At 49.7% G+C, this 16,058-nt stretch overlaps 1 protein-coding gene across 1 annotated transcript in view; it reads right to left on the bottom strand.

Annotated features, from left to right (window-relative positions):
* Window positions 1–928: 928 nt before the first annotated feature.
* Window positions 929–16,058, bottom strand: part of SYNDIG1 (synapse differentiation inducing 1) — a 53,334-nt gene continuing 38,204 nt past the window's right edge. The window contains exon 3 of the mRNA XM_068987843.1: window positions 929–1,087. Coding sequence (XP_068843944.1) covers window positions 929–1,087 — 159 coding nt within the window. The remainder of the gene's footprint in view (window positions 1,088–16,058) is intronic.

The following is a 16,058-nucleotide window of genomic DNA, read 5'->3' as shown; positions in this document are numbered from 1 at the left end:
AATAGTTGCACTTAAAAAAATGACAAGAAAATAGCTATTCATTTAGTCGTGTCCTCAGTAAGATCACTAGTGTCACTGTCGTCACCAAGGTGTCAGCAGGTGGGGAGAAGCATACCCCGGGGTGTCCGCGGCTCCTGGGCCTGGAGTTCCTGGAGCAAACCTGGGTCTTCCAGGGAGAAGTCTGGAGAGGGGCCGGCCTGCCCCTAGCCCCAGATCAACGAGGACCCCAGGACTGCATATTGCTGCATGGTGGCTGCGGAGGTGGGACGTGTTCCAGAGGAGGCCTGACATTCCTCGGCCGGGGACAGCGTGGAGGGAGTGATGTTCTGGGCCTGGGGGCGATTCTGGTTTTGCATTCTCAGGGCTGGACTCATCTGAAGACCCGTGACTGCTGGGGGTCCTTCCAGCAGCTGCTCTCTCTCTCCCCCTACCTGGCCTATTTCCTTCCCGCAGGGAAGGTGCTTGGACGGAGGGGCCGGTGCTGCCAGTGGAGTCAGGCAGGGCCACCAGCAGAAGAGCATGCGTCCCCCGCCCTCTTCCTGTTGCACCATATTCCAAAATAAATAAATAAATGAACACATGTTCCTGTTTGTCTGTTGCTAATGCTCTGGCATTCTGGGCACTGGCCATTAATCCACCAGGATCCATGCGGAGACAGCCTTGAGGGTCAGGATCTTCGGAGCATCCACTGGGAATGGGTCAGCGGTGCCCCATCTGTCCCAAGCTCTACACAGTGCTGTGAAAACGATATGAAAGGGTGAAAACAAAGGGAATCCATAAATCCCAGGGCTTCGTGGCGTCATTGGCTATGACTTACACTATAACAGCCTCACACAGGTGTATCTCCACCTGTGTGTCCACCCTGGCCAGCCTTGCTCCTCTGTGCCCGCACACGACTGGCCCAGGCTCCTCGTGCGCCCGGGGAAGCTCATAGGTGGTTGCTCTTGGAGAGGTAGGCGATGAGGGCCACGGCCACGCCCACGTAGATGCCGGTCCCTATGGTGATGGAGAGCACAGCCAGGAAGAGGGCCCGCCGGGAGCTGGTGCTGGCCTGGTGGAAGTCCCCCTTGGCCACAGCTTTGTTCGTCTGCAGAGGGAGGAGGGAGAAGAGAAAGGGAGCCAAGATGAGTGAGGGGAACAGAGAGGGAACTGGCTGATGGGAGGCCATGCGTGCTCCCAGGCTATGGGAGGGGAGGCAGAGGTGCTGTCACTCACCACCGTCCCCCCTCCCCCTCACCCCTGCCCTGCAAGGCAGGCAAAGCTTAAGAGAAAGAAAGCGAAGCCCCAGGGATGTCCAGACCGGCAGTGGTCAGCTGAGCACCAGCCACTGGAGTGCTGGGTCTCAGGCACCAGGGTGGAGGGTGGGGACGTTACAAGTTGGTGCCTCCTTCTGCCCGGTAGACACTCGAATGATAGTTCTACAGTGTGTTCACACTCACCTCCTCTAGTCCTTACAGCATAGGGGCCCACAGGGAAGGAAACTGTAGTTCTTATACCTGGAGAGGAACCTGCCATCTAAGCTTGTCCAGTCCACTGAGGACACTGAGACTTCATTCCTCAGCCAGTGGCTGAGGATCTGTGTGCCCCACGTCCCCTTCCCGCCATGGAGGGGGTGGTAAATTCACCTACTGGGGAAATGACTCTGGGTGAGACCAACACCTCTATTTCTGATCACCCATTTGCACAATGACACGCTGGTTTCACTAGATTCCCGATCTGTGGGGTCATGAGTTGGAGGGGAGCATGGAGGCTTTGAATGTTGTGTTGGATTTGGTGCTTTGTGGGGTGCCCACCTCCCCACCGCCAGCCCCGTCCTCCTTGTCCCCTTGACCAGGGAGGCACTGGGCTGTGGGGACCGTATGTGATTCAACTGTGACATCATGGAGGGCCAGCTCTCTGAGTGATGGCAGGTGAGGGTGGAGGCCCCCCAGGGAGGGTGCCCCTGGAGCCCCAGGGGATGGCTAGGAGGGCTGACCCCAGGCAGGGGGCAGGGGTGTTCTCATCAAGGCAAAGGTGGAGCCTGCTCCCCAGGTGGGACATCTCGACTCCCTCAGGACCCATCTCCAGAGACCGGCCTCTCACCAGATCCCACTTCTGTGTGTGTTACGTGTACGTCTACATTTTGTGGGCAGGATGCGAGGTGGCACACTGTTTACTCAAACAGCAAACTTGATGTGGTCAGAGGGCAGACTCAGAGGTCACTAGGAAATGGCTTTCTGCCCTCTGTGGTCCTCCCGCACCCACTCAATGAGATGTCGGCTGGAGAAGGGACTCCTTTTTTCTCTAACTTCTGGATCTTGAGTTTTTATGTCTTCTTTCTCAATCTGGGGTCTCGGAAGTGGGCCTGGGGACTCCCTGTGGGTGATCTTTGATGAAGTGGAGTGAAGGCAACACAGTGGGAAGCTCCCAGGACAAGAGTGACCCTCTCGGGACTCTTGGTGGCGAGCCATCCCTGCTGACATGCCTCACCCCTAAGGCGCAGACCCCATGGGGGCAGGCAGGGGTGGGGACAGACCACTGTCCCAAGAATGGCTCAGGTTTGCCCCCCAGAGTACATCATAAAAGAACAGAGATACATGCCACCCCCAGAGTGGCTCCAAGGGAAAGAGACAGCGGAAATGCACACTCTCATTTGATCCTGTTGAAAGTGTGAATTCCTGTAGATGGAGAAGAAAACAGATGAGAAGTTGAGGCTATTGCCATTAAATTGATTAAGGACGAGTAGGCTTGTGGGCTGATTAGACTACTTGGGAAATGGAGCACTTGTTATAGCTGGATGTATAGACACACACACGACACAGGTGTCACCGCCTCCTCCGCCGTCCCCGGCAAGTGCTCAAGGGAAATGATGCATTTGTGCACCAAAGACACCTTCAAGAATGTCTGTAGCCATACCGACTGTTGTAGCCCTGACCTGGAAGTCATCCCAACATCCAACCACAGCTGAAGAATAGGTAGCAATGGTACCTGATGCAGTGGGCTTCCCAGGCGGCTCAGTGGTAAAAAAAAACCTGCCTGCCAAGGCAGGAGAGCTCTGTTGTGATGGAGGCGCTTTAGTCTGTGCCACCCAGCCTGGTGGCCACAGTGATGGAGGTGGTTAAGTTTGCGCCACCCAGCCTGGTGGCCACGAGTCACCTGTAGCTTCAGAGCAGTGGGGTTGTGGTGAGTTTGACTGTGAGCTTTTAATATCATCTGATTTAAATTAATTAAAATGTAAATAGCCAAACGTTAGAGGCCGTCATGTTGGGTAGCAGACACCCAGAAGAAATGAGCAGAGGGCCCCACGGGGAGCAGGGAGGAGAGAAAGCCCAAAGGAAGGGGGCAGGATGAACCCAAAGGAGGTGGAAACCCCGGAGGGCTGGTTCAGGCATCAGGGCTGGGGAGCTGTGGTGGGGGGTGTCCCGCAACCAGAAGCTGTTCCACATACACACCTGCCTCTGCATTTACCTGTGAAATTGTTTTGGTGGCTCAGTGTCAGGCGGAGATAATGAAACAGAGGCAAGATAAAGGAGGCTGGGGTGACCCTGTGAGGGGGGAAGGCCCATGAAATCTGCAGATGATGGGGGCCTTAGGACTGGGGCATGGAGTGAGCATCCCGGCCGGGGCCCACTGGCCTTGCTCCCAGATGGAATCTCTCAGGGGCTGATGCTGGTCTCCAGGTCTCGTGACACGTGGCAAAGCCCAGAGCTCCATCCCTGCTGGGGGATACCTCCCCCGAGCCCCCTACCCCCGGGAGACGATGCTCCCAGGGTCTGGCACTGGACTGATTTTCCCACAAGCTTATGCCAAAGTCCTCATTTCCTTTGGCTAAAAAATATCTACTGTTGTTTGAGGTTCAGGAAAAACATGACTTTCTCTGCAATATATCCCTGCTTTGGTTTTCTTTCTTTCTTTTTTTGATCACATGGGTTGGGGGATCTTAGCTCCACGACCAGGGATCAAACCTGGGCCTTGGCAACGAAAGCATGGAGTCCTAAGCGCTGGACCACCAAGAAGTTCCCATTGCTTTGTTTTTCTTATGGTATTTTGTATTTTTATTATTAATGTTATTTCTATGGTCTCTTATTTTAGGGGCAAGAACTTCTGAGGTTGGATGAGTCCATATCCACGTGGCTCTCTGCTCGGGTTGAGGGGCCGGGTCCAGGCACAGCTGGGGCAGACTGGGCAGGACACAAGGCTGGTGCCAGACTCCCACCTCCAAGGAGAGCGAGGGATGCACTCTCTGCCTCCCAACCACCTCTCTGGAAATTTAGAGCACGCTGGGCACTTTATGGCTCATTTTTCCTCTAGCGCCATATCTGTTGGGCTGGATTACATTTCCTTGCATTATCGCAAAGCTGATTTCCCTTCTTTATTACTGTCTCCTGCTCGCTGTGCGCCAACGGGCACTTGCAGCTGTGTGGGGGGAGGAGGTGATTGTGTGGCGGTTTAACAGGCTCCTTCGGGGAGGGAGACCCTCTGCGGCCCGCGTCTCACTCAGCCCCACACACGCATTTCTTATGTGTGTTCAGTTCCACGTGCATTGCTGTGACCCCTCTCTCCTGCTTTTATTTATTTTTAATTAAAGGATAATTGCTTTACAGTATTGTGTTGGTGTCTGCCCTTCATCAACCTGAATCAGCCATAGGTAGACATATGCCCCCTCCCTCTTGAACCTCCCTCCCCATCCCACCCCTCTAGATTGCCACAGAGCTCAGGTTTGAATTCCCTGAGTCATACAGCAGATTCCCATGGGCTATCTATTTTACATAGGGTAATGTCTGTTTCCATGTTACTTTCTCCATATATCCATATAAAGCAACTTTTCTATTTTAACCCATTAAGAAAAATAAACCTTGCTAGTTAGGTCTGAATGGCAGACAGATCAGCCATGAAACAAATGTATCCCCCATGAACGAATGAAACCTGATGGGAACATAGCTCCCCTGCCCCACCGCAAGGCCGCTCCCCAATCTGGCCTTGGCTTGGGTCACAGATGGAACCCAGGCCTTAGGACCAGGGCATGGAGTGGGAATCCTGACCAGGGCCCACTGGCCTTGCTCACAGATGGGACCTCTCAGGGGCTGACGCTGGGCTCCACGTCTCAGTGACACGTGGCAAAGCCCAGAGCTCCATTCCTGCTGGGGGGATACCTCCCCCGATCCCCCACCCCTGGGAGGCGATGCTCCCAGGGTCTGGCACTGGACTGAATTTCCCACAAGCTTTTGCCAAAGGAGGGGCTTCCTATGGCGGCATCTGAGGGCCCCTGTCAGGAAGGTCGTTTTGTAGGGAACACGACAAAAACATCAGCAGGAGCAACGGCCCCTGTGCCGTCTTGTGTGGACGCCTGAGTGGCCTTGTCTCCATCCTCCATCCTTCAGCTGAGCTTGGAGGAGTCCCCGACCTCATGGCTCCTGAGAGGCACCCCCTCCCTGTGCTGCTCCTCGTCCCCGTAGGCCTCTCCCGTGCTGATCACAGGGCCTTGCTGGACAGAAGCCCGCCTTGGTTTTCCCTGGGGAAGAATCATTATGAACTCGTGCTTAGCTTAATATAGGCACAGATGGATACATACAAAAATAATTTTACAAATAGGCTATGTCTATATACAAAGATGCTGTCGCTGTTCAGTCAATAAGTTGTGTCCAACTCTTTTGTGACCCCATAGACGGCAGCCTGCCAGGCTCCTCTGTCCATGGGATTTCCCAGGCAAGAATAATGGAGCGGGTTGCCATTTCCTCCTCCAGGGGTAGACACATGTATTTCTACATATAGAACTAGTAACAAGTGAGTACACACATGTGTATTTCCTATTTCCTAGCTCTGTTACCAAGAAAATCCAGAACCAATGACACCTCAGTAGCAACAAACACACCCAGTGCCTAGATTGCGGTTTCTAAAACCATCTTTCCAAGAGAAGGGACTAGACCTCTATGGGGAAGTGGCTGATTTTACAACTTGGGCAGGAAATATATGAGATGAGGCTGGGCGGCATTTTAGAGTACAGAAAAGGAAAAATACTTCAAGATCAAAAGGAGAGGGGCATGTCAGGGGGACATAGGAAATTCTCCTAATGGCCAAGGGACAAAACATTGGGTTGGCCGAAAAGTTCACTTGGGTTTTTCCGTAAGGTAGTACGGAAAACCCAAACGAACTTTTTGGCCAACCCAATAATGTTCAGTTTAGTTCAATTCAGTCACTCAGTCGTGTCCAACTCTTCGTGACTCCATGAATCGCAGCATGCCAGGCCTCCCTGTCCATCACCAACTCCCAGAATTCACTCAGACTCATATCCATCGAGTCAGTGATGCCATCCAGCCATCTCATCCTCTGTCGTCCCCTTCTCCTCCTGCCCCCAATCCCTCCCAGCATCAAAATCTTTTCCAATGAGTCAGCTCTTCGCATGAGGTGGCCAAAGTACTGGAGTTTCAGCTTCAGCATCATTCCTTCCAAAGAAATCCCAGGGCTGATCTCCTTCAGAATGGACTGGTTGGATCTCCTTGCAGTCCAAGGGACTCTCAAAAGTCTTCTCCAACACCACAGTTCAAAACCATCAATTCTTCGGTGCTCAGCCTTCTTCACAGTCCAACTCTCTGGATTATAAGTCAAAGTGTAAAATAAACATCCCTATTGATATTTGGTATGGATGTTTCATCTATACTGATAAATAAATGATTAGATGGATCAGTCCACTGGAGAGAAGAGACAAATATTCCATACAGACAAATTCCAAATCGTCTAGGTAGTTCCTCCACCTTCAGGGAAGTAAAGCACAAACCCCACCTGTGGACAGTGGGTGGCACAGTGACTTCCTAGGGCTGAGGATGAAACAGAGAGGGGAGGAAGAGTGACCTCGAGATGAAGAAACCCGACAATCACAACCCCGACCAGGTGACCAAGCTCAGCATCCTCAGCGACAGGTCATGTTGATGGGGGTACAGCCTTGACCTTTACCTCTGTGCTTCTCCTCCCCAAACCCGTAACCCCAGTCTAAGCAGGAGGAGAGCATCCAACAGCATCCCACGCTGTACCCAACCAGGGCTCCTTGCAACTGTCAGTCATCAGGAACAAGGGACACCTAAGACACGGCCACAGCCCAGAGGAACCCAAGGAGATCTGACCACCCAGTGCTGGGTGGATCCTGGATGGGACCTTGTGGCAGAAAGAGAGCACCAGGCAACTGCTAAGGTGATCTGGACAGGGTGCTTAGAGTACGATGATGTGGTAGCACCGGTCATCACCTGGGACAGACGAGCCCCACGTGAGATGCTGACGAGGAAGCTGTCAGTTCTGTACCACCTCTACCCATTTCCTGCAGAGCTAAACTGACCTGAGATAAGCCGTTCATTTAAAAGGCAAGGTATGGATGGGGCAGGTGAGAGGCCTGACAGGTGCCCGTTCCCTGGGCTCCATCCCTGAGAGCCTGGGGGAGGCAGGGGGAGCTTGGGACAAACACACCTGCTCAAATCCAGCCCTGGTGGGATCTTGTTCAGCCCTTGAACTAGTAACTATTTCTCTGAGTATCTGGTTCTACTTCCTTCCCTAAAGCAGAGTTATAGCACCTGTCTGGTGGATATGTGATGATGTCAGCACAGGACAACCTGACCTACTGCTCTGTGGTAAGAGCCACACAGACCATTTACTTGCCTGGCCTCACTTCCTCCTTCCTGACACCATGAGATTAACTGTTGTTAATACTGGTTTCCATGAATATACCTTTAATACAACAATGAATTATGAAGATGTTCAAACACACAGAAAAGGTAAAAGCTCAGCTGAAGGATGGAGGATGGAGACAAGGCCACTCAGGTGTCCACACAAGACAGCACAGGGACCATTGCTCCTGCTGATGTTTTTGTCGTGTTCCCTACAAAACGACCTTCCTGACAGGGGCCCTCAGATGCCATAGAAAGCCCCTCCTTTGGCAAAAGCTTGTGGGAAATTCAGTCTAGTTCCAGACCCTGGGAGCATCGTCTCCCGGGGGTAGGCAGGTCAGAGGAGATTAAAGATCTTTAAAACCCAAGAGGGGAAAATCAGACCTTTCTCTTTAAATACCCTTTGGGGACAAGAAAAATTCTTCAGAACAAAAGCATCAGAGCCAGGAGTTCTGGATTCACACTTAATCCACCATTTATCTTGACAGCTGCCTCTTGGTTCTCCAGCTCCCTTGGCTAGCCTGTTGGTTTGTTTTCAGCAGCCATCACTTTTGCAGATATTCATCCAGTGGCAAATTAGAAAAACATACACTTCTGTTTTTACCTTCCACCATATTGCTGCTTTAAACATAGTTGCACGTTTATCAGTGATTGTCCTTCCTTTAAACAATCCACTTTTGCATCTGCGGCCGGAGGTGAGGGCTACCAGCAGGGTCCTGAGGCCCTGGAGGCAAAGTCCTCGGCCATGGGAGGCGGGGCAGTTCTACAGTCCCCCTGGGATCGCTGTTCCCTTGTAGAGCCTGTGTTCCCAAGGCAGGTCAGGAGGGTCTGTTTCTCAGCTCTTAGATGAACGCTGGCAATGGCTTCCACCTCTTGGTCATAGGAGGGGAAGGGAGGGCAGGTTCTGTCTTCTCACTCAGGAAGCCAACTCCCGCGAAGTCCCCTCTTCCTGGTGAGTGGTCGCACTGGGAGTCTGGTTCCACGTCCAGCTCCTTGGCCAAGTCTTTTCACTGTGAGCTGTGTCCACCTCTCCACCCAGTCCGCAGCCTTCCCCATCTGCCTGAGCAGGGCTCGCAGCCCCTTCCCCTCCTATGGGATGGCTGGCTTGTCCCACTGCATCCCGGCCTCTCTGTCACAACCTGTCCCTCTTGGCCTGTCCTGGAGGTGCTCAACTGGTGAGCCCTGCCCTGCTGGTTGCTGGATCTCTGGACAGTGCCTGCTGGGGGGACATGTGCTCTGTTTTTTGCTGGTTTGTTTTGTTTCTGGGACACCTGCTTCTCGTTCCCTTGATTTGAAACTTAGTGACTTGGTTGGTTGGAGAAGGAAGTGGCAACCCACTCCAGTATTCTTGCCTGGAGAATCCCATGGACGGAGGAGCCTGGTGGGCTACAGTCCATGGGGTCGCAAAGAGTCGGACACTACTGAGCGACTTCACTTTGGTAAGCATTGGAGAAAACTCACCCTGTGGCCGGAGCCCACATTATGCTGGAGTTTTCTAGGTCAGTAAGAGGCTTCACAAAGAGGATCCAAGGGCCAGATGGGATCCCGAGGACAGACCTCTCTGAACTGGCAGGCTCACCTTACCCATCTCGCCAGCATTGCTGCTTGTCTCAGGGGAGAGATTGTTAGAGTGAAAGGAAGGGAGCGTTGGGGGGACTCCAGGAAAACCCTGCTCTGGGTAGAAGGGGTTTTATGTTGCCTTATATTTAACTGGTATCACGGACTTCCCTGGTGGCTCAGATGGTAAAGAATCTGCCTGCAATGCAGGGGACCTGGGTTTGATCCCTGGGTAGGGAAGGAATTGGCAATCTACCCCAGTATTCTTGCCTGGAGAATCCCATGGACAGAGGAGCCTGGGGGGCTGCCGCCCATGGGGTCGCAAAGAGTTGGACACAACTGAGAGATGAACACAAACATGTGAGACACACATACACACTGTGTTCTGAGGCTGTGCTGTACCCATGGGTCTGTTCACTATGTATGTGGCAGACATGCTGTGTGTAGTGGGTGCTGTGGGTGCTGGGCCCAGACCCCTTGGCAGGCCAGTGCCCCCTTTCAGCTGCAGGCATGGCCAGCATCTCGCAGGTGGCACTGGGAATGCCCTCAGTCCTGGTCCAGGGTAAAGCACCTTGAGACCCACCATGGCGCTTGGTAAAGTGGGCACGTCCTACTGAGCTTTGGGGCTCCATCTAGGATGATGAACTAGAAGTGAGTCAGCAAAGTATCTGGAAATACCCTCTCTGTAAGGACCAGCCCCGACATCTATGCCTGTGCTCCCAGGGGCCCTGAGCTTGCTGGTGCCCTGGACACTGCCAGATACTGGCCATGTGGGCAAACCTGGCCTCAACTGCACTCCAATGCATGGTGCCAGGGGCTCGGGCCAGCCCTGCCCTGGTCAGTCCTGCTTCATCATCCTCAAACTCAATAGCAGAGGAGCCCATCCTGTTCAAACTCTCACTAATGAACCAAACGTTGATTTCCACATTTACCATAATCCACTGGCTCTTTTTAGGTTCTTAGGAAATCTGTTCAATGAGAAAGAAAAAAATACTACTTTTCCCCTTATAATGAATGAAATTGCCTGACTCCTGGTCAGGGTATTTTGGGGTTACAGACAAAGGGACACTAGGGTGGCAGAGCCTGGGGTCGGCAGGCACTGGTGGATCCACACAGAGTGGAAGGCCAAGACCTGGTGTTTGTATACAGGGCTGTGACATCTGCCCAGAACGAAGGAAAGGTGTGCTGGGTCTGTCTGGAAGTGAACTCACCACCACTTCCAGGCCCGCCTCCTCGGCGAATATTTACAATGGCAAGGAGCTTGCTGCAGGCCCCCAGCACACCATGTTCACATTAACCTTGGCCCATCCCTCACTCCTGATTTCCTGGGGGATGAGGACCAGAGCAGAAATACGAAGAACCATCAGAAACGATGGGAAAGATGGTTCTGAGCTGTGGATGCCGATGGCAACTTCACTGATCAAGAAGAAAATAAGAAACTTCACAAGAGCCATGGTGTACACTCTAGGACCTTCCAACACACCATGGCTTCTTATGGGTTCATTCCAGAAGTGGGGAGGTGGTGGTGAGCCCCTGTCTCTTGAAGCCTGGTCATCTCTCCCAGACCCTCATCCTCTCTCGGCTGCAGGAGACCTGCTTCCTCCTGGAGGCACTGCTGTTTGCTGCCTTCTTTCCCCCAAACACTCGTGAAACTATCCGAAGGAAAGGGCAATGTTCTGCTGCTCTTCCCAGGTCACCCCAAATGTCAGTTTGAAGCTACCCACACTACATCTCAAGGGCTTCCCAGGTGGCTTAGTGGTAAGGAATCTGCCTGCCAAAGCAGGAGACTTGAGTTCGATCCCTGGGTTGGGAAGATCCCCTGGAGGAGGAAATGGCAACCCACTCCAGTATTCTTGCCTGGATAATCCATGGACAGAGGAGCCTGGAAGGCTACAGTCCAAGGGGTTGCAGAGTTGGACATGACAGAGAGGCTGAGTCCATTGCACACTACATCTCTTCCTGGGTTTCCAGCCTTCCTTGACTTCACATACACAGGACCCCAGGCTGGCCTTTAATTCTCAGCCTCACCCCCGTGGATGACACGGGGGTGACTGTGACATTCCCCAGTAAGCCTTCTCCCCACTCATCAGGAGCCTCAGCCATTGCCCTTCCAGATCTCGCTCACTGCTCCATCTTGCTGTCCTCCATCTCTATGGAGTCTTATTCTTTGTTGCTCTTTATGGCTTTTCCCTTGAATTCGGTGTGTGTAGTGGTGAAATCACTGCAGCTGATTGCTTCGGAACCACCTACCTCCTGGTCAGGAGATTCCACAGCTCGGGGGTTCTAGAAGCAAGTGGGGGTAGGAGTGGTTCTAGGAGTAGGTGGTACTCAAAACTGGTCCTGAAGGCTCAGAACAAGGGGGATGATCCCCACTCATGGCCCCCATCAACACAGAGGCTGGGAAGAGGGGCCATGTGGGGCTCCACAAGAAAGATGCTCCAACCCACCCAGACTCTAGGTTCACAGCTGGCGTTTGCTTCAGAAGAGCCCTGGCCACCCCCAAAAACTTCCCACAAGCCCTGGCGGCTGGGGCGAATTCCTCTCCTTATCCCCCACAAGGGATTTTTCCATCCGAAGGGGGCTGAGCAGCTAAGGGTGGCTCGGGAGCTGGAACAGGGAAGCTGTGTCCATGATTCACCCACACCCACCGCCTCACTCAGTTCCCTGGTTCCCAGTGGGGACCTACCTCTCCCCTCTCACCCGAGCGCGTTAAGCACAAATGATCGAAAATGGTTTAATATCCACATTGTATGCCCAGGACATGAATAAAAGATCTAAAGATACACCACAGCGGAGAGCACTGTTCTTCAATTTTTTTCTCTCCACCTCTGCTCTGAGCCTGGAGGATCTCCGTGCCCAGTGATATGAGCATTTTATCCTCTGTGAGCATGTACACCATCGACTAGGGGTCCCGCTCCTGGGGAAGATCTGGAGTCCTGAGAGGCTCCCTCCTTAAGATTCCTTCACCTGGACATCAAACACAAGCTCACAAAGGTCCCTTCCACTTTGGGAGTAAAGTGTCTTGCTGTTGAGAACTGAAAGTTTTCCCATGTCTAAGGATGAAGATGAAAACCATTGTCAGCTCCAGGCACTGGGATCAGGGAGACGTCACACTTTTTAGCTGTTGGAAGACTGACCAAGAGAAAGACTTTGTAAGAGCAGGGAAACGCCATCTTGCTCAAAGGCCTTCAGGATATGGAGATGCCTGAGTGTCCTGGCCGCATGTAGACCCCATCCCAATTACATAAAAATGCCTAAAGATGGGCCCAGATGCTGAGAGCTAGTCAAGGTTTCCAGGTGATTCCAATACACAGCCAAGGAGGGAACCATTGTTTGCACAGAGAGATGGCAATTCAAGGGGAGTCAAGTCTCCTTGCTTTCAAGGAACTGGTCCATTTCATCTGGGTTACTCAATTTATGGGCACAGAACTCTTTAATCTGTTGAAATCTCGTATTCTTCTCTTAAAGTCCAGGGCATCAGTAGTGACGACTCTTTCTTTCCTGGTACAGGTAATTTCGTTCTTTCTCTATTGGCTAGCCTGGCTAGCAGTTTATGAATTTTATTGACCTTTTCAAATTGCATTGATTTTTTTCCTTTTTGATTTCTTTCAAAGCGCTGGGTTTTGATTTTGTTGATTTTCTGTTTTCCCATTTTCACTGTTAATTGATTTCTCCTCTAATGGTAGCTATTTCCTTCATTCTGTTTGCTTTAATTTACTCTTGTTTCTGTAACTTCTTAAGGTGGCCCCTTAGGTTATAGATTTTAGATCTTTCTCTTTTTCTAATATATGCATTTAATGCTACAAATTTCCCTCTACGTACTGTTTTAACTACATCCCACAAATTTTAATGTTTTATTTTCATTTAGTTCAGAATATCTTTAAATTTCCCATGAGATATCTTTGACCCACGGGTTATTGAGAAGCATAGTTTTAAAGGGCCAAGTATTCAGGAAATCCCAGCTACCTTTCTGTTATTGACTTCTATTTTAATTCCTGTGTGTTCTAGAATGAACTTTATATTTTTTTTCTTTAAAGGTTTTAAAAAATCAATTTTAATCAGAGAATAGTTGCTTTACAATTTTATGTTAGTTTCTACTGTACAGAAAAGTGAATCAGCTGTATGTGTGCATATAAGCTCTCTTTTCTGGATTCCCTTCCCATTCAGGTCATCACAGAGCACTGAGTAGAGCTCCTCGTGCTGCTCTCATTAGTCTCCTGTTTTATGCAGAGCAGTGTAAATGTGTCCATTCCAGTCTCCCAATTCCTCCCACTCCTCCCCTCCTTTCCCCCTTGGAGTCCATGCATTTGTTCTCTACATCTGTGTCTCTACTTCTGCTTTGCAAATAAGACCATCTATATTATTTTTCTAGACTCCATATGTATGTGTTAATATATATTTAACAATGTTTAAGGATTGTTTTTTGGTCCAGGATACAGCTTATCCTGGTGAATGCCCCCACATGCTCTTTAGAAGCATATGGGTTTGGCGGTGTTGGCTGACTGACAAAACTGTTCAGGTTGTCTATATCTTTGCTGATTTTCTGTCTACTTGATCTATCAAGTACTGACAGAGGGGACTGAAGTCTCCAACTATACTTGTATCTATCTCTTCTCTCAGTTCTGTAGTTTTGCCTCATATCTCAATTCTGTGGTTAGTGCATTCCCCTTAGTTTACAACTGTTATTTCTTGGAGAATCAACCCTGCATCATTATGCGACATAACCTGTTTATCTCAATAATCTGCCTTGTTCTAAGGTCAACTTTGTATGACATTAACATAAGATAAGGGATTTGATTTAGGTCAGACCTGAATGGTCTAGTGGTTTTCCCTACTTTCTTCAATTTGAGTCTGAATTTGGCAACAAGGAGTTCATGATCTGAGCCACAGTCAGCTCCCAGTCTTGTTTTCATTGACTGTATAGAGCGTCTCCATTTTTGGCTGCAAAGAATATAATCAATCCGATTTTGGTGTTGACCATCATCTGGTGATGTCCATGTGTAGAGTCTTCTCTTGTGTTTTTAGAAGAGGGTGTTTGCTATGACCAGTGCATTTTCTTGGCAAAACTCTATTAGTCTTTGCCCTGCTTCATTCCATATTCCAAGGCCAAACCTAGATAGCATATTGAAAATTAGAGACATTACTTTGCCAACAAAGGTCTGTCTAGTCAAGGCTATGGTTTTTCCAGTGGTCATGTATGGATGTGAAAGTTGGACTGTGAAGAAAGCTGAGTGCCAAAGAATTGATGCTTTTGAACTGTGGTGTTGGAGAAGACTCTTGAGAGTCCCTTGGACTGCAAGGAGATCCAACCAGTCCATTCTGAAGGAGATCAGTCCTGGGATTTCTTTGGAAGGAATGATGCTAAAGCTGAAACTCCAGTACTTTGGCCACCTCATGCGAAGAGTTGACTCATTGGAAAAGACTGTGATGCTGGGAGGGATTGGGGGCAGGAGGAGAAGGGGACGACCGAGGATGAGATGGCTGGATGGCATCACTGACTCGACGGACATGAGTCTGAGTGAACTCCGGGAGTTGGTGATGGACAGGGAGGCCTGGTGTGCTGCGATTCATGGGGTCACAAAGAGTCGGACAAAACTGAGTGACTGAACTGAACTGAACTGAACTGAACATAAGATACTCCAGATTTATCTTGATTTGTGTTATAGTATATACCTTTTCCCATATCGTTGCTTTTAGTATTTACTTTCAATCTGTCTAGGCGTTATATACAAGTTTCTTTAAATGTAGACTGCATATAGTTTACAAGTAGACAGCATATAGTTGGATCTCATTTTTTAAAAACTAGTCTGATAATCTCTGTGTTTTAACTGGTGTGTTTAGACAAGACAAATCATTTAACATTTAAACGATTATTAATATAATTGAGAACTTCCCCAGTGGCTCAGTGGTAAAGAATCTGCCTCGGTGCAAGAGCCACAGGTGACACGGGTTCGGTCCCTGGGTGGGGAAGCTCCCCTGGAGGAGGGCGTGGCCGCCACTCCAGTATTCTTGCCTGGAGAATCCCATGGACAGAAGAGCCTGGTGGGCTACGATCCATAGGGTTGCAAAGAGCTGGACATGACTGAAGTGACTTAGCGCATACACACACACACACACACACACACTATAATTGAATTAATATTTATCATCTTTGTATATTCTTGCATTGCTTTATTTCTTCTTTAAATTCTTTTCAGTCCTGTCTGATTTTATTGAGCATTTTGTGATTCCATTTTACCTCCTCTATTGCCTTATCATTCATACTTCCTTTTACAGTTTATATCTCAGCTGCTAAGCCTACTATTTGAAACACAGCACCATGTTGTCTCAAGTATAGTGCTGGTACCTTATGATGGAATATTCCCCAAATCATTCCTCTCACGCTCTCAAAACCACTGAACTTTTCAGCTTTTACATGTTCCCTGATTGTCAGAGCATGGTTACTATTACTGCGTTTTTTCCTATTCTTGCTTTAAACAGGCAGCAGTCTTTTAGATAAATTAAGAAAAATAAAAATAAAAATTATATCTCACTTTTATTTATTCACTTTCTGCTGTTCTTTCTTAAATAAATGTAGATCTGGTTTTCGACCCACATTGTTTTCCTGATCCCTGAAGAACCTGAATATTTTTCTAGACCTCAGGTCTGCTGGCAGTGAATTCCCCCAGTTGCTTATTTGAAATCATTTCTATTTATCCTTTACTTTTGAAGGATATTCTCCCTGGATATACGTCCAGGTTGGCAGGTTTGTGTTTATTTGTTTTATTCTCTCAACACTTTCAAGATTGAGTTCATATTCCTAGTTATGTGGATTCTGAAGAAAAGTCAGCCACAATTTTTTTTTTTCTAAAGGAGGGATTTTATTTTTTC

This window comes from Capricornis sumatraensis, chromosome 15 (genome assembly GCF_032405125.1).
Source record: "Capricornis sumatraensis isolate serow.1 chromosome 15, serow.2, whole genome shotgun sequence".
NCBI lineage: Eukaryota > Metazoa > Chordata > Mammalia > Artiodactyla > Bovidae > Capricornis > Capricornis sumatraensis.
This window is presented reverse-complemented; position numbering and strand designations above follow the sequence as displayed.